We start from the raw sequence: 23,089 nt of genomic DNA on the forward strand, positions 1-23,089 counted from the left end.
CTAAAAAATCAATAGAACTCTGAACATGTTTGCTGTTGGTAGTACAAGTTGGACAATGTGATGGAACTCTTTCACATGGACAATGTGATGGAAATATTTCACATGAAGTTTACTTAGATTAATGGTCAGCTTTTCAATCTGAATTGGGGACATGCCATGCCCTGACAGGGGTCAAAGACATCGGCAATTGACAGTGATGTTACTAGGACTTCAATAAGTTCCCAGGTATTATGCAAGATTTGATGGGGTTACAAATAAGCATGGATACACCCATCACTTCCAGTAGCCCTGGATGAGTGATACACATCAAACCAGTTGTGATTGTTCGCCGACCATGTGGTATATTGGACAGACGAAAAGGAAAGTTAAATTCAGGATCCCGGAACATTTAGGCGATATTAGGAACTTGAGATTAGAAAGCCCAGTGGCCCAACATTTTTGTTGTGTTCATGAAGGAAATGTAGATAGTTTCTTTTTTAGTATCCTGGCCAGACCTTTTGGAGTTAATATGGGCGGGGGGATTCATTTGGAGTATATTAAAGTTGGAAGTCAAACTTAATAACTACTTGAGGACCATGTATCCATGTGGGTTGAATTTAGAGGTAAATTGGGGCATGTAAAAGATGCAATTAATTTACTTATTTACTTAGAAATTATAGAATTGGTAAAATAATTATTAGTGTAGGGACATTGTAGGGGTTTGTTTATATTCATGTACATTTAGGTGCATAATTTGATGCATTAATGTAACTTTGATGAATATGAAATATTAGAATGCTGATATGTATTGTTGAAGTTGGTATCTATACATTTAATATTTAATACACATTTAACACATTTTTCATTTTTAGGAAAGGTTTGGATTTAAAAATGTGTTTGACCTTCACTTCGTGTAATGGGAACTGTGTGTTTAAAATTGGGTGGTGATTTTTCGGTATTTAACTATCAGGTGAATATGGAGCAATTTGCATATATAACTGATGGGATTTAAATAGGCCGCAGCAGGATGTGATGTTATTCCTTGAAGGCTTTTCAGCCAAGGTACTAGAAGAGTGAAAAGAACTTGCAGCATTTTTCACTTGGTTCCTGAGTTTTTTGGAGTTTTGATACACACCGAACCCCAGATGCGGATGAAGTATACCACTATACCAGGAACCAACGCTCAGTTACTACACAAATATGGAGGTCTTCCAGGGTAAAGTAGGCCTCAAACACTGAAATTGTTTTGTTAGTTTCCTGAATTTAACAGTGCCACCTTAATGTTTTTGAAGCCAGAATCTGCTACGTGAGGATGTCCCATATGTTGAACTTTGCCTAAAAAACACTGCAGGGGCAGCAAAGATTTAAGCAATTATGCAAAACCTTGTAAAGTGGGAGGAGATACCCATATCTGGTGAAGTATGAGAGACTGACGATCATATCTCCCAAGCAGGTTCATGAATTCCTATAGAAATACAACAAACCATCCAATTATTTGGTCCTTACAGTTAAGTAGGTATCACTCCCGGTGAAGGTAAAATGCTGCCAAATAGTAGGGTCTTACCTTCACCACGCATAAATGTCTCTGCATCTGTTGTGTTAACATCTAAGCTCATTCACTCCCAATTGGGCAAGTTCATGGCTGTATTCATATATGGGAAACTGATGAGACCTAAGGGCTCTAGTGACATCTTTAATTCATGCATCTCACAGTTTTCCCTCTTCCTGTCCAGTCTAGTGAGTGCAGTGTGTGTGTGTGTGTGTGTGTGTGTGTGTGTGTGTGTGTGTGTGTCTCTCTCTTACACTAAACGTGCCAATAAGCAGAACTTTGATAGAGTCTGCTGTAGGCTTGTAAGACATTAAAGGTACAGGCGGACAGTCACAGTGATTTCCAACAGAAGCAGCAGGTCTGGTGGTTGGCATACACGACTCAGGTTCTAAGCTGCTCATCAGCATCTAAGGTTACAAGGTGTGATTTCTTTCACTTCCATCTGACTACTGTGCAAGACTGTGCTCCCAGATCATTTCTGAAGAGACATTTGTGGCCTGAGGGCTTACCTAGTTAACAAATATACATATTTAAAAGTAGTTGTCAGTTTACTAGTAGAGAAATTTGTAGATATGTTTCTAGGTGACAGTGGTTTTCTTGCAAGGTGCCTAGAGAGTTTCGGCAAGGATTCAAAGAGAACATTACCACAATATCAAAGTGACAAAAGGGAGGATTAAAAGCAATGCTAAGAAATAATTCAGTGTGCTCTCTTCTCTCTCTCTCCCCAAAAGTAGTGTTTCCACTAGTTGGTGGGATGCTCATTTTTCTTGATTATGTTTCTTTAACCACACTGAACCTGAAGTTGGAGTGATTTTGACAAAAAGATGAGAACTCTCTCTTATGTTTACTTTGAACCTACTATTCCAAATGCATAACAATTACTTCTGAAGTGAACTGCAGGAACATTTTTACTTTTAAAACATGACTCTGCTATGCCAGATGCCTCAGTGCAACTCACTGATTACTGAAGCTGCCAGCATTTACAAAAGCAATTTTGTACTCTGCCTTGGGATAAGCTCTAGGAGGAGAGGCTGTGCCATGAGCTGATGGCATGAACGGTATTACAGGTACAGTTTAGCTAGGAATATTTACAGAGGGTGTAAACTCAATCTGGAACAGCAGCTACACACATATTAATCCCAAAAAGGAGCTATAAATTAGTACAAACATGTTTTTGTCCAAGGTTTTGCTGCAGAAGAAAAATGAGTGATTCACTGACCCTGATTAAGTTGTTTAATGTGAAAACCAAATCCTGTTACAACCATCTGGCAGTGATACTAAGATGATTAAAAAGAGCTACTGCTTAACTATAGAGTGTTTAATAAGGGGACATTTCTTATTAATAAGTGTGCACTGAATGTCTGCAAGTGCAAGCCAAAAGGTTGAGGACAACAGCACGGACGGTAGACAGGAACAGCAACATTGTTGGTAGTGGTCTGCAATTTATGCTGCATTCTCATAGAAACATTTCAATGAAGCAGCAGCAGCAACAGGACACGTTACTATATAGGGAGGGGGTATAAATAAAGCAGGAAGCACTAATGTAAAAGTGCTAATACTCTCTACCAAAAAAAGTCCATCTTACTGCCAACGGGGGGCACTCAAACTCTACATATAAAACCAGAATAATTATTTTTATGCTTGGGGGCTGGGAAGTCCAAATACACACATCCACATCAGGCCTTGCTCGAGTCCTGTCACTGTAGGGAAATTTACTTCCCATATGCTGATACTTATGCTTTTAGCTAGTATAACCTTTAGGATGCCAACTCAACACCAAATCTGGCCTGCCTGGGAATGCTGCCAAGATATACAAAGAAAAAAGCTCATTTCCTATCATGTTTAGGCATGTCTGTAAAAGTGTGTGACAATACTGTGGTGGGGTGCTGGCACAACACAACTTTAAAACAATACCTGAGAATCATCTGCTACACAAGCACTGAAAGTGAGGGCTAAGTCTATTTTCAATTTGCAAAAACAATAACTCTCTCCTCTATCAAAGGGTAGGGGGGTGAGGATTCTTCTGTGTGGCTACAGTCCTTAAGAAATGCCAGGGGATCTAGCTCAGGCTGGGAAACAATAAAGGAAAGAAAAGCAAAATAATCCTTAATAAAGAGAGTTGCAAAGAAGCAAGCGTGCATAAAATGAACTAATGTCACACGTTGTGTAGGAGGGGTGGAAAATAGGGACACACCCAAAGAAAAAAGCCACTCTCTCTCATGAGGATGGCACCATACTAGGCACATCGATCCAATATCTTCTACAATTACTAAGACGGGGCAACATAAGGCAAATAACTTAAGGCTGGAAAGGCACCAAATATGTAGGTGAAAAAAAATGCCTGGGATCAAGGTTTCCTTTTCTGCTAGCATTTTCACATTACAGACACAACATGTGACCCTTACACAAATCTTCTGAAAAGTACTCACCATCAGATTTGAAAGTGTTGCATCAGGCAAATGATATGCAAACATTTCTATCTGCTCTGCAGTTGGGTGTAAACCAGCTATCTGAAAAAGATTACAGAAAAAGAAATATTGTTAGAGCAGCCATACATTCTCTAGTAAAAATGTGTATCATCTAATGAGTGATTGTCTCTACTCTTGTGACATACACACTTCTGATAATTACTCAAACAGAAGGGCACTCCTGCCAAACTGTTAAGAGATGTCAAAAGTTAGGTCCAGACCTCAAAAAGAAATTGCTTAGGCAATCGATCAGGAGGACCATAAGATGCCTAGCCACAGTTATATTTTAAGGGAGTGATACAGATTTTAGAGTTATATAGTATGCAAATGGAGACTGAGTGATTATGAAGACAAGATTTCAAGACAAAGCTCTTAAGCAGCTCACAGCCTTGCTCTTTAAGGCAAAACTGCTAGGCTACAGGTCTGTACCATTTAACTCAAGCAAGTAAAGCTGCGGTCAGTTGTTAGACTGTTTAGCCTTTTTAATCACAGATCAATTTCACCTTGTATTGCAGCTAGAGGACAAGTTTGTGTGCTGTTACCAGGCTTTAGATGTTCTAGTTGTGGATTTGACATTATCTCTTCCACTTGCAAAACAATTCTCAGCAAATCAGGTTAAGAAGACTAAATATCATGGACTCTTCATTAAAAGCAGCAATTATTCCTAATATAAATTACCTGGCAAGTAAGTAATTAAGTACAATAATACAACCAGAAAATATGCCACTAATGTCTCCTCTTTCTATTCAGAATTATAGTCAGACTTGCTTAAACCTCCAAAAGGAATGTCTGTGAAGCCATTCTATACATCCATTACATTTTCCAAGAAGCATTAACTTTTGCACCTGTCAATGAAAAGTACAGTTGTGTACACTTACCATAAATGTAGATGTTTGAGTGTATTCACTGTTGCAGTCATCACATTTGGGTTATCTGCCTGCAAGTAGTTCTCAGCCGGCCAGAATACCAGAGTCTTCAGATTTCTGCGTCGGATGCTGTAGCTTCTTCCATGACATCAGGTCGTCAGGGGTATAAAACATGCAGCAGATGCCATTACATCAGTTTTTCTTGCCCCAGATGTCAGGTGCTCCCACAATAGGAAGCCATTATATGGTATGAAACATCCCCAGCAAAAAGCAAATGCACATGATATAATACATGTCAAACAAGAAGGAAAGGTAAAAGTCAGGTGAAGTCAGGGGGCTGGAGGGAGGCTAACCAGGACTGCAACAGTGAATACACTCGAACATCTACATTTATGGTAAGTGTATACAACTGTACTATGTTCTTCGTGTTTCACTGTAGCAGTCATCACATTTGGGTTGATTCCCAAAGCTAAGGAAGGGTGGAGGTAGTTAAAGAGCATTAGGGCTAGCAATCAGGCCCTGTAAGACTGCTGTGGTAAATCCAACTCAGGATTTAGAAAAGATAGGCAGGTGGTAATGCTTGGTGAATTTATGTACAGAGCTACAGGTAGCAGCTTCCAGGATGTCCCTGGTAGGGACTCCTCTGAGAAATGCCGTAGAGATAGATGCAGCCCTGGTGGAATGTGATCTTATCCCCTGTGGGGTAGGTTTTCCATAGTGCTTGTAGCAGAAATTAATGCAACAGTCTATCCATTTGGAAATGGTTTGCTTTGAAATGGCCTTCCCCTCTGCCCCTGCAGCAAAGCTAAATGGCAGCTGGTCAGATTTTCTGAGAGGCTTAGTCCTGTCCAAACAGAATCTAAGTTGTCTGTGGATGTCCAGAGAATGTAGTATCCTTTCCCCTATATTTTGAGGATTAGGGGAAAAAAGTAGGCAAATGAATGGACTAGTTTAGAGCCACACTACACACCACCTTGGGTATAAAGGATGGATTAGTCCTAAGGGGAAACCTTGTCCACATGGAAGACAATGAAGGGTTCCACTGCCATGAGGGCCTGCAGTTCAGACACTCTTCTTGCTTAAGATATGGCTATAGGTAAGGCTGTTTTCCAAGAAAGGAATTTCAACTATGCTGTAGCAGCTGCTTCGAAGGGGGAAGAGCTCTCCTTTGGGGGGGGGGGGTCTTAAATTTTTGGCCCCTCTAAGGAATTGTTTTAGCAGGGGATGAGAGAAGAGGGGTGGCTCTATTATATTGTGCTGAAATGGCAGAGGCATGAATCATAACAGAAGAGAAAGACAGGCCCTTGTGGAGCATTTCTGTTCATTAATCTGGAATATGAGGCAAGTTGGGCACCGTTGTGCCCATCCCCTAAGCCTGGCTCCAAGAATCGTATCTTTTCCACTTTTCTGAATAGGATTTTCTAGTACTAGGCCTCCTTACCTCAAGGATGACATCCAGCACCTGCTTACTGAGGGTTGCTAGAGGAGAGCTCAGGGAATTAGCCTGGCTGCAAGGTTCAGGTTTTGAATCTGAGGGTGCAGAATCTGGCCTACCTGCTGGGACAGCAGGGAAGGGGGTCTGGGGCAGGTGCCATGGTTATAGCACTGTCAGACTGCGCAAAAGAGGGTACCAGTGCGGGTGTGGCCAGTCCGGTGCAATCAGTATTGTCCTTGGCTTGTCCTGTTTGATCTTTAGTAGAACCTTCGAGAGGAGAGGCAGAGTGGGAAGGCATAAACTGAGAGGCTTTCCCAGGTAAAGGACAGGGCATCCACTTTCCAAGCTTGACTGTGGGGAGTTCTGGTGCAGAATTTGTTCAGATGGTAGTTCTGAGGGGAGGCAAACAGGTCTACCTCTGGTGTCCCCCATTTGTTCCTCAAGAGAATATTTTGGGTTCCAGTTTCCATTCGTGTGGGTCCATGCAATTTCTGCTTAAGTCGTCTGCCAGTGAATTTGGTTTGCCTGGCAGGAAGTGAGCTTGTAGGTTCACTTGGTAGCTCAAGGCTGTGTTCCACAGAGCAATGGCTAGTCTACAGAGTGGGTAGGAATGGGTTCCCCCTGCTTGTTTATGTACCACATAAAGTACAGTTTTGTACCTACCATAAATGTAGATGTTCAAGTGCTAATACAGCTGCAGTAATCACAGATGGGTTTTCTGCCGTCAGGCGGGTCCTCGGTCGGCCGAATTCCAAAGTCTAGGTCCGGCGTCGGTTGTTGTCGCTTTCTTTCCTGACGTCAGTGAGGCAGGGGTATATAAGACACAGCCGACGCCATTTTCTTCAGTCTTTCTTGCCCCAGATGTCAGGTGCCCCCAGAAGGAAGGCAATACATAAATTATATTTATATACATGCAATGCAATATAATCAAAAATCAGTAGTTGCAAGCAAATATACCATAGAAGGATAACCCAATCAGGTTGTATGAAGAGGGGTTAGGCCCTAGGCCTTTACCAAGAGGGGAAGGAGGGAGGGAAAACTGTACTGCAGCTGTATTAGCACTCGAACATCTACATTTATGGTAGGTACGAAACTGTACTATGTTCATCGTGCATTCAGCTGCAGTAATCACAGATGGGTAAAATCCCAAAGCTACGCACAGGGTGGTAGGCGCTAGGTGGAATTGGGATGAGCCAGAATGCCCTGCAACACAGCAGTGGCAAAGCCTGCTCTAGTTTTGGAATATAAAGGCAGGTGGTAGTGTTTTGTGAAGGTATGCACAGAACTCCAAGTGGCTGCCTCCAAAATATCTTTGGTAGGAACTCCTCTGAGGAAGGCTGTAGAGGTAGCTGTGGCCCTGGTGGAGTGGGATCTGATGCCTGTAGGGACAGATTTTCCATGATAGGTGTAACAAAACCGTATGCAGTGGCCTATCCATTTTGAAATTGTGTGTTTGGTAACTGGCTTCCCTTGAGCTCCTACAGCATAGGACACAAAAAGTTGTTCTGATTTCCTGAAAGGCTTTGTTCTGTCCAAATAAAAACGTAGCTGTCTATGGATGTCTAAGGAGTGTAGCAGCCTTTCCCCTTTGTTTTGAGGATTGGGGTAAAAGGTAGGTAAGTGTATGGCTTGATTTAAAGCTACCCTGGATACCACTTTAGGCATAAATGACGGGTTGGTTCAAAGGGAAACCCTGTCCTGATAGAAGATGAGAAAGGGCTGCACAGCCATGAGGGCTTGTAGTTCCGAAACCCTACGAGCTGAGGTAATGGCCAGAAGGAAAGCTGTTTTCCAGGACAAATATTGCAAATCTGTTGAGGCAGCTGGTTCAAAGGGAGGCAATGTTAATTTTTCTAGAATGTAATTAAGATCCCAGGCTGGCATTGGTTGTTTCCTTGGTGGTCTTATATTCTTAGCCCCTCTGAGGAACTGTCTTAAGAGTGGGTGAGAGAATAAGGGTGGATCAGTGTTGAATTCTGCAGAAATGGCTAAGGCATGGATTTTTATGGAGGAAAATGAAAGACCACTGTTCAGCAGCTCAGCTAGATACTGTAATACCAGAGGCAAATTCAGTTTTCTAGGGTCCTGGCCTTTTTTCTCATTCCAAGAGCAAAACCGTTTCCATTTTGCGGAGTAAGCCTTTCTAGTAGATGGCCTTCTGGCCTCCAAAATGACATCCTGCACCTCTTTGGGGAGTAGGGTCTGTTGTGGTGTTAAGGAATTTTCCATGCTGCGAGATTGAGTGTTTTCAGCTGACTGTGAAGAATTTTGTAGCTGTGCTGAGTCAGCAGAAGAGGCATTAGAGGTAGGGACCAGGGAGGAGTATGTGTTAGGCTCCTCAGGAGTGGGTACCAGTGTTGTCTTGGCCAGTCTGGAGCAATCAGTATCATCTGCGGTCTGTCTGCTCTTGCTTTCAAGAGCACCTTGGGCAGAAGTGGCAGAGGTGTTCATAAGTTAGTACTAGGCTAACTACCCTTTTCGGCCATTTGAAGCCTAGCCAGTCACCCCATGTGAGAATCACCTGCCTTGTGTTGTGTTAAAGGTAAACACCTTAACCATTATGTCATCCTCCCACCGAAAGCGTAAACTGTCCATGCTGTCCAACTGAATGAAAGGGCGTCCACTCTCCAGGCCTTTGGATGAAAGGTCCTTGAACAGAACTTTTCCAATTGATGATTCCTGTGGGAGGCGAAGAGATCTATGTCTGGCCTCCCCACGCTTGGATTATCTTTGTAAACATTTGAGGATGCAACTTCCATTCGTGTGGATCTGTCACATTTCTGCTTAGATTGTCTGCCAGCGTGTTTTCCAAACCTGGCAAGTACTGTGCTTGAAGTTCGATTTGCCATTCCAGAGCCAAGTTCCAAAGTGTCATGGCTAGTCTGCACAGGGGGTATATGAATGTGTTCCTCCCTGTTTGTTTATGTACCACATTACTGTGGTGTTGTCTGTTCTTATCAATAATTGTCCTGGATGCAGGAGGTCCTTGAAAGCTGTAATTGCATTTATCACTGCTAGCATTTCTTTTTGATTGATGTGAAGGTGCTTTTCCTTTTGGGACCATTTGCCCTGAATGCACCTGTCTGTCATGTGCGCCCCCCCCAGGCGTAATCTGAGGCGTCTGTTGTGATGACTTGATTTGCTTGAGGCTTGCAGAATGGGAGACCTGTGTTTGTTTGACATGCTTGGGCCCACCATAGAAATTCCTTTTGCAAACATGGAATTATTGGTATTATTGTTTCCAAACTGTGGCTGTGTTGAGACCATAGGTTTTTTAGGTACCATTGAAGTTTCCTCATATGCAACTTTGCACATGGGATTAAAAGAATGCAAGATGCCATGAAGCCCAGAGCCTGCAGGATTTTCCTTGCAGTAAGCCTGGTACAATTTGCTAGTATTTTGAAGTACTGAGTTAGTTGCCCCTGTTTTTCTGGCGTAAGATAGGTCATCTGAGTGTTTGTGTCCAAGTTTGCACCCAGGAAAGTTATTTTCTGAGATGGTGTTAGCCTGGATTTCTCTTTGTTGACTGTGTATCCCAGAGAATTCAGTAACCATGTTACATAAGCCAGATGTTCCAGAAGTTTGTGCTTGCTGTCCGCTTGGATCAGACAGTCGTCCAAATAAGGGTAAATTTGTATCCCTTGAAGTCTGCAGTAGGCAATTACTGATGCCAGGCATTTCGTGAATACTCTGGGCGCAGTAGATAAGCCAAAGGGCAATGCAGAGAATTGATAGTGGATTGAACCTGCAAGAAATCTGAGGTATCTTCTGCAGCTTTGTCTGATTGGGACATGCAGGTATGCCTCCTTGAGGTCCAATGTTACCAGCCAAAACTCCTTTCCCAGCATGGGAAGAAGCTGCTGTAATGTGAGCATCTTGAATTTTGTGCAGTAAGAATGTGTTTAGGATGGATAAGTCCAAAATGGGTCTCCAGTCGGTTCCTTTCCTTGGTACCAGAAATAGCCTGGAATAAAAACCTTGACCTTGTTCGTGACTAGGTACCTCTTGAATAGCTTTCATGTCTATGAGCTTTGAAATTTGTAGTTGTGCCTCTGCCCTTTGATTGTGTGGCAGGTTTGGCATGCCTCTCATTTTTGGAAGAGTGTGAAAATGAAATCTGTAGCCTCTGTTTATAACGTCCAGGATCCATTTGTCTGTTGTGACGATATGCCAGTTTCTTGTAAATAATGCCAGCTTTCCTCCCAAGGGTGCTGCCAGCTGAGACTTGCTTGGCATGGAAAGGAGGAAGTCATTGGGTTTGTTTCCTGTATTGTTGTGCACTGTCTTCGCCACCTCTTGGTGCTGGAGTTTGCCATTGCCTGCCTCTATATGATCCTTGTGATTGTCCTCTGCCCCTTGTGCGCCTGTATCTACCTCTTTGGGGCTTGTCCGTGGCTGGAAAGGACCAGTTTTTAGAAGGCCAATTTCTGCTAAAACGTGGTGGTTGAACCTGTAGAAAAGCTTTGACAGTTTGCATAGATTTGGCTTTTTCTTCCATTTTCCGTAGTATCTGCTCAGCATTAGTACCAAATAGCACATCCTTTTGTAAAGGGGCATCTAGTAGTTTAGCTTTCACATGATCAGGCAAGATTTGTTCCCTAAGCCAGGCATGTCTACGAATGACTGATCCTGTAACAGCAGCTCTACTTGAGGCCTCTAGGGCATCACAGCCACATTGTAAGGTGCGTTTACCCACTTGTTCTGCACTATGCATCATATCCTGCAACTCCTTCAAATCTGGTTGTTCAGGTTGAGACATTTTATTTCTTAATTGTGATAACAGAAACTGCTGATATTTAAGCATATGGAACTGACAATTTAAGGCCCTCATGGCTAGGGTGGCCGAGGTATATACCTTTTTTCCCCACCTTTCTAAGGATCTTGACTCTCTTTCGGAAGGTAGTGGATTCTTAGCAGTAGAGGCCTTCATTCCCTTGGGGCCTTGAGAAATGGTTTCAGGGTCAGCATTATGGCTTTTGTAAAGAAATTGGTGAGAGTTAGGAACTCTGTAGTACCTATCAGGCTTGACTGGGGCAAGATGCAGGGAATCCGGATTAAGGCAAGCCTCCGAATAAACATCATCAAGTATGTCCAAGACAGGAGGTATCGCCAGAGGTCTGTGTTGAGGTAACAAAAGAAATTCCCTAAGTCTTTTCTTGGAATCAGAAAAGTCTTGGCCTTCCCAATGGAAGTGTTCCCTCAAGGTATGCAAGGTTTCCATAAAAGAAAAATCCTCTGGAGGAGATACAGAAGGAATGGACTGCTCTGCATCAGAATCTTCAAAAGGGGAGTAAGAGTGTTCCTCTACATCAGAATGTTCTGAAAAAATGGAGCCCTGATCAGAAGAGGGAGAATCTTCCTCCACTCTGGGTCTCTTGTCTGGAGGGGGTTGGGAACCCCTGATAAGAGTAATTAAATCCTCAGCCATTTTAAGCATCTGCTTTTTAGGCATGGGGCCTGCAGATGGGCCCTGTGCAACAGGCCTCTTGGGATGCCTGGCCGATTTGGACTTAGTAAAGTCCTTAATGGAAAAGGAAGATGAGGGTCTAAAGACACCATGGGTGGAAGTGGACCTGTCCACATTAGGAGGCTCAACGCTCACAGTGGCTTTGGTGGTTGTAGTCTGGGTATGGGTTGAGGTACCAGCGATCTCGATTACAGAAGACACCACCAAAGAAGTGTCGTCGGTAGTCAGGAACTGCATAGGCGTCTCGCTGAGAACCGGACCACGTGTAGCCGGTTTTGGCATGGTGTCAGTGGAGACCGCGGACCTCGCGTGTCGGTCCTTGTCCTTGCGTTTTTTGGACAAAACGGTAGTCGGAGTTTCCGACGACATTTTATAATCAAAGGCTTTACCAAAAAAGTGTTGGGCGAACTCCGCCCGACACTTAATAGTGCGTTTATTGAAAGTAGTGCAAAAGCGACAGCCCGAGACGTCGTGGTCTGGGCCTAAACAAGGTATGCAGAGGGAATGGAAATCCTTATGCTGTATTTGCTTCCCACAAGAAATACAATTGTTAACTTTTTCTGACATCGGTCTGAGGCAAGAAAAGTTTCAACGGGTACTTAGCTTTAAAGTAGACTTCGGTTTCCAATTTTTCGTAAATTCAGGAGCTGGCCGACCGGCACTTGCGAACTGCTTCTGCTTCGGGCACCGCGCGGCAAAAAAGACTGAAGAAAATGGCATCGGCTGTGTCTTATATACCCCTGCCTCACTGACGTCAGGAAAGAAAGCGACAACAACCGACGCCGGACCTAGACTTTGGAATTCGGCCGACCGAGGACCCGCCTGACGGCAGAAAACCCATCTGTGATTACTGCAGCTGTATGCACGATGAACATCTGTGGTGTTGTCTGTCTTTACCAATAGTTGTCCTGGAAGAAAAAGGTCTTTGAAGGCTGTCAGAGCATTCTGTACAGCTAACATTTCTTTTTGATTGATATGCAGGTGCATCTGTTTTGGGTTCCATTTGCCCTGAATGCACTGCCCCCCCCCCCCCCCCTATGCATAGTCTGATGCGTCTGTTGTTAGGGTTTGGGCGGCAGGGGGTAGAGTGAAAGGGAGTCCCTTGTTGTGGAAGCAGGCCTTTGCCCACCAAAGGAACTCTGCCCTTAGACAAGATGATAGGAATCATTGTTTCCAGATCCTGAGAATGTTGACACCATAGGCTTTTTAGATACCATTGAAGTTCCCTCATATGCAGTCTTGCATATGGAATTAACAGAATGCAAGAGGCCATGAACCCCAGGGCTTGCAGGATTTTCCTTGCAGAGCTAGGTTTTTGCGGCCAATAGTTTGAAGTAGGTTGTCAAACTGTGGAGTGAGGAATGCCATCTGGGAAGTTGTGTTCAAGCTTGCTCCCAGGAATACAATCTGTTGGCAGGATAATAGGCGTGATTTCTTCTTGTTGATGGTGTACCCCAGTGAGGTTAGAAGTCTCTTTACAAATACCAGTAGTTGTTGCAATAGTTAAGTCCTGACTCTCTGCCTGAATCAGGCAATCATCCAAGTATGGGTAAATCTCTGCCTGCAATATGCAAGGCTGAAGCTAAGCACTTTGTGAATACCCTGGGTGCAGTAGATTAGCCAAAGGGAAGTGCAGAGAACTGGTGGTGCATGGAGCCTGCTCTGAAACATAGATATTTTCTGCAGGATTCCCTTATTGGGATGTGCAGGTAAGCTTCTTTTAAGTCTAGGGTTGCCAGCCAGGCATCCTTGGCTAGCATAGGAAGAAGCTGTTGAAGAGTTAGCATTTTGAATTTTGGAACCACCAGAAAGGTGTTGAGAATAGACAGGTCCAGGATAGGACACCAGGAGTTTTCTTTTCTGGGAACTAGGAACAGTCTTGAATAAAAACCTTGTCCCCTTTGTTCTGCTGGGACAGGTTGAATGGCCCTGATACTGAGGAGAGAGAGCACTTGTTTTTGGGCCTCTGCCCACTGATTTGGGGGGAGGTCTGGCCATCCTCTTGGGGATGGGAGTGAGTGGAAATGGAATCTGTATCCTAGGGAAACTATGTTTAACACCCATTTGTCTTGGGTAATGAGTTCCCAGTTTTTTGCATGCAGGGCAAGCTTTCCTCCTAAGGGAGCAAGTAGTTGAGCAAGGCTTGGAAGAGTTAAGGATAAGTCATTGTGCCATTTTACCATGGGGGTGGCTTACTATTCCCTGCTTTGGAAGTGGGAGCCCCCCACTGCTTAGATCTGTGCATAACCTGAGACTGCAGTCTTGGTGGTCTGCTGCTCCTGAGTTTGGACTGAGAAGGCCTGGAAGGGACAGGAAAAGACCAGTTCTTTGAATGCCAATGCCTACTGAATCTAGGTGGCTGTACTTACAAGAAATCTTTAACAGTTTGTGTAGATTTAGCTTTTTCCTCCATCCTTTTGATGACTTCTGCTTTGTTGCCAAAAAGGCGGTCTTGGTTTAAGGGTGTATCCAGTAATTTAGCTTGAACATGATCTGGCAAGTTTTGTTCCTTAAGCCAAGCATGCCTTCTAAGTACAGACCCAGTGACATCAGCCCTGCAGGATGCTTCTAAAGTATCAAAACCACACTGCAAAGTATGTTTACCAACTTGGTCAGCATAATGCATTAACTCTTGTAAATCTTTGTGTTCAGCACAGTCAGGAATCAACATAATTTTCTGTTTAAGTAGTCCCATAATATGCTGCTGATACTTTAACATATGAAACTGGCAATTTGAAGCCCTAATGGCCAAAGTAGCAGGTGTATACCTTCTTACCCCATCTGTCTAGAGCTCTAGAGTCCCTATCAGAAGGGGTAGGATTTTTGGCAGTAGTAGCCTTAATGCCTTTTGGTCCTTGGGAAATGGTCTCTGGATCCGCAGTAGGATTCTTGAAGAGGAATTTGAGTGTGTCAGGTACTCTGTAGTACCTGTCAAGTTTCCTGGGAGCTAGAGGCAAAGTGTCTGGGGTAAGGCTGGATTCCAAGAAAACATTATCTACAATCTCCAGAACAGGAGGGATAGCTAGAGGCCTGTGTTGAGGCAGGCTTAAAAATTCCCTAAATCTCTTTTTGGACTGAGAATAGTCCTGGCTTTCCCAGCGGAAATGCTCCCTACGGGTATTCAAGGTTTCACCAAAAGAAAAATCTTCTGGAGGGGGAAGCAGAGGAAATGGAATCCTCTGCATCAGAATCCTCATAAGTAGATAAGGATAAATCTCGGTAGTCAGAAGGAACAAAGATATCAGATTCCTGATCAGAAGAATCAGAAAGAAAATCAGTTCTAGGTCTCTTAGAGGGGGAAGGCTGGCTTCCCCTAATTAAGGTAATAAGGTCTTCAGCCATTCTAAGCAATTGTTTCTGAGGCATATGGGCCTGAGAATGCACTTTGGTCATTGGTTTTCGAGGCGTAGTGCGAGCTTTAGGCCTGCGGAATTTGGTATTCTTAGCCTGAAACGAAACTGTCTGTTTAATATGAAAATCGGTAGAACTGAGTACACCCTCAGAAGCCGGAGCCTGCACAGTGGCTCCAGACCCATCCAAGTTAGAGACATCTGCAGGTTCCATAGTCGAAGCATCTGGCAGCCTACCGGACTCCAAATAGGTCTCAGTAGAGGCCTGCGAATCTGTAATAGCGGGAATCAGGGGTTGCGAAAGCACCCAAGTACCGGCGGACTGGCAACTAGCTTAACGGAGATGTCATCGGCAGTCTTGGACCTATGCGGTCGGTCTCTGTCTTTATCCTTATGTTTTTTCAGAAGATCGGTAGTCGGATGGCTTAAAGAAGCCATTTCGGAGTACAGAGATAGAGAACGAAAGTATTTAGCTACAAAAATAGCCCGAAGATGAATAGTTCGGGTGTTGAACAAGGCAGAAAACCGACAGCGAGGGACGTTGTGGTCTGGGCCTAAACAGGTGACACCGTTAAGAATGAAAATCTTTATAAAGTATTTGCTTTCCACAGGCAAGACAATTGTTAATTTTTTCTGACATCAGTTAGAGCACGAAAAAAAGATCCCCAACGGGGTACTTCTCTTTTAGAAAACTTCAGGTCTGAAACTCAAATGAAAATTTCAGGATTCGGCCGACCGGCACTTGCAAACTGCTTCTGCTTCTGGCACTGCACAGCAAGAAAGACTGATGTAATGGCATCGGCTGCATGTTTTATACCCCTGACGTCATGGAAGAAGAGAGAGCATCCAACGCAGAAATCTGAAGACTCTGGTATTCAGGCCGGCTGAGAGCTACCTGCAGGCAGATAACCCAAATGTGATGACTGCAACAGTGAAACACGAAGAACATCTCATATTCCTAGAATAAAGTGCTGCATGCCTGCATTTTTTTTCCTGTCAAGGTAACACCCTAGTGCTACATTTTTTACATCCTTATATTACTAAAGGTATCAGATTCTTCTTAATTTCTGCAGACCATGCATAAGAAATATCTTAGTTTCTCTTCATAAGCTTTTATTGAAACTGCATCAATGAAGCAGATTTACTATATATCAAATGTACTGTGAAACAAAGCTGGGTAACTACAGCAGAGCTAGTAAGGGAGACGGCTAGAAAGGTGCTTGGTATCACATCTGGACAGAGGAAGGACGACAAGGCGACATGGTGGTGGAATGAGGAAGTACAGGAGAGTATACAGAGAAAGAAGTTGGCAAAGAAGAAGTGGGATTGTCAGAGAGATGAAGAAAGTAGACAGGAGTATAAGGAGATGAGGTGCATGGCAAAGAGAGAGGTGGTGAAGGCTAAGGATAAGGCATATGAAGAGTTGTATGAAAGGTTGGACACTAAGGAGGGAGAAAAGGACCTGTACCGATTGGCTAGACAGAGGGACCGAGCTAGGAAAGATGTGCAGCAGCAGGTAAAGGTGATAAAGGATAATGAGGGAAACATACTCACAAGTGAGGAGATGGAAAGAGTACTTTGAGGGGTTGATGAATGAAGAGAATGAGATGGAGAGAAGGTTGGATGATGTAGGGATAGTAAATCATGAAGTACAATGGATTAGCAAGGAGGAAGTAAGGATAGCTATGAAGAGAATGAAGAATGGAAAGGCTGTTGGCCCAGATGACATACCTGTGGAAGCATGGAGGTGTTTAGGTGAAATGGCAGTGGAGTTTTTAACCAGATTGTTTAATGAAATCTTGGAAAGTGAGAGGATGCCTGAGTAATGGAGAAAAAGTGTTTTGGTACCAATTTTTAAGAATAAGGGTGATGTGCAGAGCTGTAGTAACTACAGAGGGATAAAATTGATAAGTCACAGCATGAAGTTATGGGAAAGAGTAGTGGAAGCAAGGTTAAGAAGGGACGTGATGATTAGTGATCAGCAGTATGGTTTCATGCCAGGAAAGAGCACTACAGATGCGATCTTTGCTCTGAGAGTGTTGATGGAGAAGTACAGAGAATGTCGGAAGGAGTTGCATTGTGTTTTTGTAGACTTAGAGAAAGCATATGACAGGGTGCCTAGAGAGGAGTTGTGGTATTGTATGAGGAAGTCAGGAGTGTCAGAAAAGTATGTAAGAGTGGTACATGAGAAGTACGAGGGTAGTGTGTCAGCGGTGAGGTCTGCGGTGGGAGTGACGGATGCGTTTAAGGTGGAGGTGGGGTTACATCAAGGATCAGCTCTGAGCCCTTTCTTATTTGCAATGGTGATGGGACAGGTTGACAGACAAGATCAGACAGGAGTCCCCGTGGACTATGATGTTTGCAGATGACATTGTGATCTGTAGTGAGAGTAGGGAACAGGTGGAGGAGACCCTGGAGAGATGGAGCTATGCTCTAGAGAGAAGAGGAATGAAGGTCAGCAGGACTAAGACAGAATATATATGTGTGAATGAGAGGGAGGATAGAGGAATGGTGAGGATGCAAGGAGTAGAGGTGGCGAAGGTGGATGAGTTTAAATACTTGGGGTCAGTAGTTCAGAGTAACGGTGAGTGTGGAAGAGAGGTGAAGAAGAGAGTACAGGCAGGATGGAGTGGGTGGAGAAGAGTGTCAGGAGTGATTTGTGACAGATTAGTACCTGTAAGAGTGAAAGGCAAGGTCTACAAGAGGGTAGTGAGACCAGCTATGTTATATGGGTTGGAGACAGTGGCATTGACAAAAAGGCAGGAGTTTGAGCTGGATGTGGCAGAATTAAAGATGTTAAGATTTGCACTGGGTGTGACGAGGGTGGACAGGATTAGGAATAAGTACATTAGAGGGTCAGCCCAGGTTGGAAGGTTTGGAGACAAAGCCAGAGAGGCACAATTACGTTGGTTTGGACATGTGCTGAGGAGGGATGCTGAGTATACTGGGAAAAAGATGCTAAGGATGAAGCTACCAGGTAGCAGGAAAAGAGGAAGGTCTAAGATAAGGTTTATGGATGTGGTGAGAGAGGACATGGAGGTGGTTGGTGTAACAGAGCAAGATGCAGAGGACAGGAAGAAATGGAAACAGGTGATCTACTGTGGCGACCCCTAATGGAAACAGCCGAAAGAAGATGATGATGACTGTGAAACAAACATTTGCTGACAACATGACCCAGACAAGAAGGTGCTAAGCAGCCTTTCAAAATGGCTGTAACCATATGGTCCACCCTTGTAGTGTCCCCTTGTGAGGCTCTTCTTAAAACTTTGCTCCCAAAACTTAGGGTACTTACTCCCAAAGTAGCATGCATACAGCTTCATTATTCTAAGGTTAAGGAGTGTATGAACTTCCTCAGGATCAATTTTTGTCCTCACCTGAATACAGAATTGCACTGTCATGAAAACCGACAAGGTTTAGTCTCATAAGGCCTTAATGCCAAAGTGCTGCAGCTACAGCAATCCAAGCAATGCTGGTGGAGGCAGGTAATACTGTACAAACTGCAGTAGGAACTCAGTGTTTGCCTGATAAGAGCTGAGTGCAAACGCAGTGTGTGTCTTACTTTAAGAGACTACCTGTAGTGGGTGACCCACTTAGTAGACAGTTTTCATCCTAAAAACAATCCCAATATGGAGGAGGAACCAAAAAAATAGGAAGAAGCAAATTGGATTATGGGGTCTGGTAGCAAGCCGTGGAAAGTGATGCAGATTAAAATACTGCTTGGTGAAGGTAGACATCAAAGACCTGGCAGCCACATTGCAGTTGAGTGCTGTTGAGCACATTTAGTTTTTTCATTAAAAGACAAGTCCTCCATGCACAACTGCATCTTCAAAGGCGACTTGACAGCATTCGCTGGTTAAGAGTTCCAGAGCATGTAACTGAAGACTGAGGAGATCAAACCCAGGACTACAAGACAAATAGCAGCACAGTCTTACAATTCTGTACCAACAGCCACAAATTCCTGGAACTTTCAGTAAAAAATGCACCATCCATGATGGAACAACATTTCATCATGCTGGCAGCTAAGAGCTTATTTGCATTCTAGTGACAAAAGACAATGTAACTGGCAATCCTTTTGGAAAGAGTCAGTTTGACAACAGCAAAAGCATCCATATCAACAGCAAAAAATTAACAGCTTGGCTACTTCTCTGCATTAATGGACCCTTAAGATCAACAGATGGTAAGCAAGCATCCCATTTTTAAATCTTAAATTCTTTCCTATTTTCATAACCGGCAGAAATTCCTGGAAACAAAAGGGCTGGCTGAAAAACATATGGAAAACCACCTTTGGAAGAAAAACAGGATATGTCCAACAACGCCCTGCGTTTGTAGAAGATTATGCAAGGTACTTTAAAATACAAAAATCTGCAAGTGAGATATCTGCCAGGATAAATGAAAGCTATTAAGCAAATCACTAGGTTATCAAGGACAAAAACTTCAGATCCACTAACCCAGCCATTTTAAAAGATAAAACGTGAACACTATGCTGAAAATGAAGTTAAGACCCAGCAAAATGAAATATTCTTCAAAGGGGGACAAAAGTGAAGAATCCAGTTCAGGAATAGTTTTGCTAATGCATGCTCAGACAAAGGCTTGCCTTCCACCAAGATCACGACAGACTAAGATGGATAACACAGGCACCTTGATGGAGTAACTGAGACCTATATCAAAATGTTGCCCAAGACTAGTCAGGTGAACCTGAAGATTTGCACAGAAAGGTACGACTCTTGGTCCAGATGGAGAACCTTTTGCACTTGACCTTGGAGATGGTCAAACTGACAGCTAGCACCTCCAAGATCTCTTGAGATGATTCAGTGGTTCATCAGGACATACTGTACTAGCTTCAGTTTTAAGAAAAGTGACCACTAGCCTCACTTTAATTGCATCATTATTAGAAGGAAGTGTCTGACTGCCAAAAAATTAGAACAGCTTCTGGTAAACCTACAAATCAAAGGACCTAGAATTAGACATTTCTGGGCTACCAAAAAGCAAGGAGTCTTGGCTATTCCTCACAAAACTTGAGGCAAAATGATAAGAATGAATTTGAGATAGTTTAAAAGAACCCTCCCATCCACTCCACTAAGAATGCGTCTGCTACCAACACCTTCCCCTGCTCTGCAAGGAGTCTAGTTGCTAAGAATGCATTCTTTTAGGAGACAACCTCACCAAGTACTGGACCTGCTCCAGTTCCCAAAGAACTGCTAAGCAATGTCCTGATGAAGCCTAAGCTCCAGTGCAGAGCTTGAGCTATCATTCAAGGTCTCTATTACGACAATATTATGTTGGGATACAGACTTTAGCTGTGACCCAGTCCCACAACCAAGCTGCTTCATATTCTCTGTAGAAGCAGGTATGAAAATGTCCCCTGGACCCCTCTCAAGTCTATTGCTTGTTTGGGTAGCACACTGCCGCCAGATGTTCTAATCTCAAACAAAGCTAGGATTTCAGGAGCACTTCAAGAGTTTGCACAAACAAGAACACACAAGTTCAAGGAAAATGATGTGAGCTATTTCTCCAGTGAACACCAATGGCAGTGTAAAAGGGAAACCAAAGTAGAATTTTCACAATTCCAGCAACATGTTCAAAGTCATAGACAGCATCACTAGGTAGAAGGCAAGAGAAGTCCACCTCTTTGTTTGGATACCCTCCTGCCTACTCTTACTTGTTAACCCTAGCCCCACCCCTGACCTTATACATTACCTTATTAAAAATCTTTTCTCCAACAATACCACTATGCAGACAGTGCGTTTCTCCAAGTTAGTGGATAGTGTGTGTTTTTTTTTTTTTTTTACCAGTTGCAAAAGGAGTGACAAGTTTAGTCCTGCCAAGTTTTTTTTTCTTTCATGCAAGTGTGCTAGCAATGATGGATATTGATACATGTATGATGGATATTGATACACGTATGACTGATATTTGATACATGTATCAATATCTCTGCATGTCAACAATACAATACATGTGTGTGTTTTTACACATATACACACTACATGCTTTAGGCAATTAGTAACTCAAACGCAGATTTTATGCATGCTTCGCTCTACGATATTACAGGTGTGTTCAGCTTGCTTTCTTTAAAAATCAGCAGACTTGAGGCAGTTGACTCAAAATTTCCTTTTTTAATGGATATGACATGCAAAGCGTTTCCAAAGGATTTCATAAGGCATACTTTCTGAAACAAAATTTGCCACATAGTTAAAATAAAACAAAACAAGTCACAGGCCATTCTTTCTCAGTCCAGCATGTATCAACTTCTAAGAACTCATATTGGTTGATACGCTACAGTCTAAGGCTCCTCACCCAGTTTTCCTGTGTGTCTAACAACTCAGATTTCAGGACTCTTTCTTTGAGAGGCCGATGTGCATATGCCCCCCCCCCCCTTCCGATTCCACATTATACCAATACTACAGCTCAACAGACCACACAGTGGGGTTGCCAGGGGGTACTATACCACATGGGATCCCAGCTCAGACCTGTACGAATTAGCAGCATCCACTAGCCAGATCCTCAGTGCCATTGGATTACTATTTCTCCATATATACACTCAACTGTGATCACTGATTGGCAACATGTCCAACTTTGAAACAGTCAGAGTTTTAGCTTCTTTATGCCAAACAGTCCTTTTTCACATGAATTCCCCTTTCTGGGTCACCAGTTCATTCATTTTTTTTAAGTTCACAACACTGGTTTCAGCTTCATATAAATATATAAAAGACCTACGTTATCTGCAGCACAAAATATTTCTCAAATAGTTTTACTCTGCCCACATCTGATGTGTTGACATTTCTGCTGTATTTTTTCTTGTCCAACATCAGAACCTGTCTCATTTCTAGCCATATCTGATCACAAACCAGTCATCTTCTCCCTTCAGGGCATTTAAATTATCTGAGCAGAACAGAGTTCAAGGACTTTAAAAAGACAAGCCTATTAACACTGTAAACATAAGCAGTTTATAGTATAGATAGAATTCCACCCTAGACTCATACTGTGAAGCGATCTTTGCATCTTCATAAACAACTCCCTAGCTTTTCACCACCATGCAGCACCAGCAGGCAGGAAACTTTCAATCTAGCTCAATTAATAGCTAAAGGCATATCATCCAAGTCAAGAGAAGTTATCATTCCTCTATACTCTGCTCTGATCAGACCAATTATAGAGTAAACTTTTTAGTAAGCATCAAGTAGCTGGAAAGACCTTGGAGATATTTAAGTAGAAACACCAACAAACTAAACACCCTCCCTCAGCTACCAAGACAGGCATGAAGCTCTACCCCTGTACTGTTTCTCACAGACTGCCACACAGTGCTACCAAGACAGGCATGAAGCTCTATCCCTGTACTGTTTCTCACAGACTGCCACACAGTGCTACCAAGACAGGCATGAAGCTCTATCTATCCCTGTACCGTTTCTCACAGACTGCCACACAGTGCTACCAAGACAGGCATGAAGGTCTACCCCTGTACGGTTCCACACAGACTACCACACAGTGCTACCAAGACAGGCATGAAGGTCTACCCCTGTACTGTTTCTCACAGACTACCACACAGTGCTACCAAGACAGGCATGAAGCTCTACCCCTGTACGGTTCCACACAGACTACCACACAGTGCTACCAAGACAGGCATGAAGCTCTACCCCTGTACGGTTCCACACAGACTACCACACAGTGATTTATTCAGCATTCCATTTTAAGTACCCAGCCCTCCTTGATCTCTCTCATCACCACAAACATTTCAGCAATGGACTTGAATTTCCTTCAATAAATAAGACATCCTAGAGGGACAGATGTTTTACTAGCCAAATCCCCCATGTCTGGAATAAACCTTATTACACACAAAACTGAGAAATACCCTCATTTCCTTCAAGGTGAACCTTGATGACTGAATGTCACTCCGAGTGCCTGACAATCTTTCTCTCCTGGAAGCAAGGGGTGCTATATGAAGGTGAGGTGGCAAAATGATTCTGAACCATAGACTGACTGA

At 43.3% G+C, this 23,089-nt stretch overlaps 1 protein-coding gene across 1 annotated transcript in view; it reads right to left on the reverse strand.

Annotated features, from left to right (window-relative positions):
• Positions 1 to 23,089, reverse strand: part of SUPV3L1 (Suv3 like RNA helicase) — a 1,221,766-nt gene that overhangs the window by 338,620 nt on the left and 860,057 nt on the right. The window contains 1 exon segment of the mRNA XM_044056280.1: positions 3,958 to 4,038. Coding sequence (XP_043912215.1) covers positions 3,958 to 4,038 — 81 coding nt within the window.

This window comes from Protopterus annectens, chromosome 14.part0 (assembly GCF_019279795.1).
Source record: "Protopterus annectens isolate FY-2018-M chromosome 14.part0, PAN1.0, whole genome shotgun sequence".
Classification (NCBI taxonomy): Eukaryota; Metazoa; Chordata; order Ceratodontiformes; family Protopteridae; genus Protopterus; species Protopterus annectens.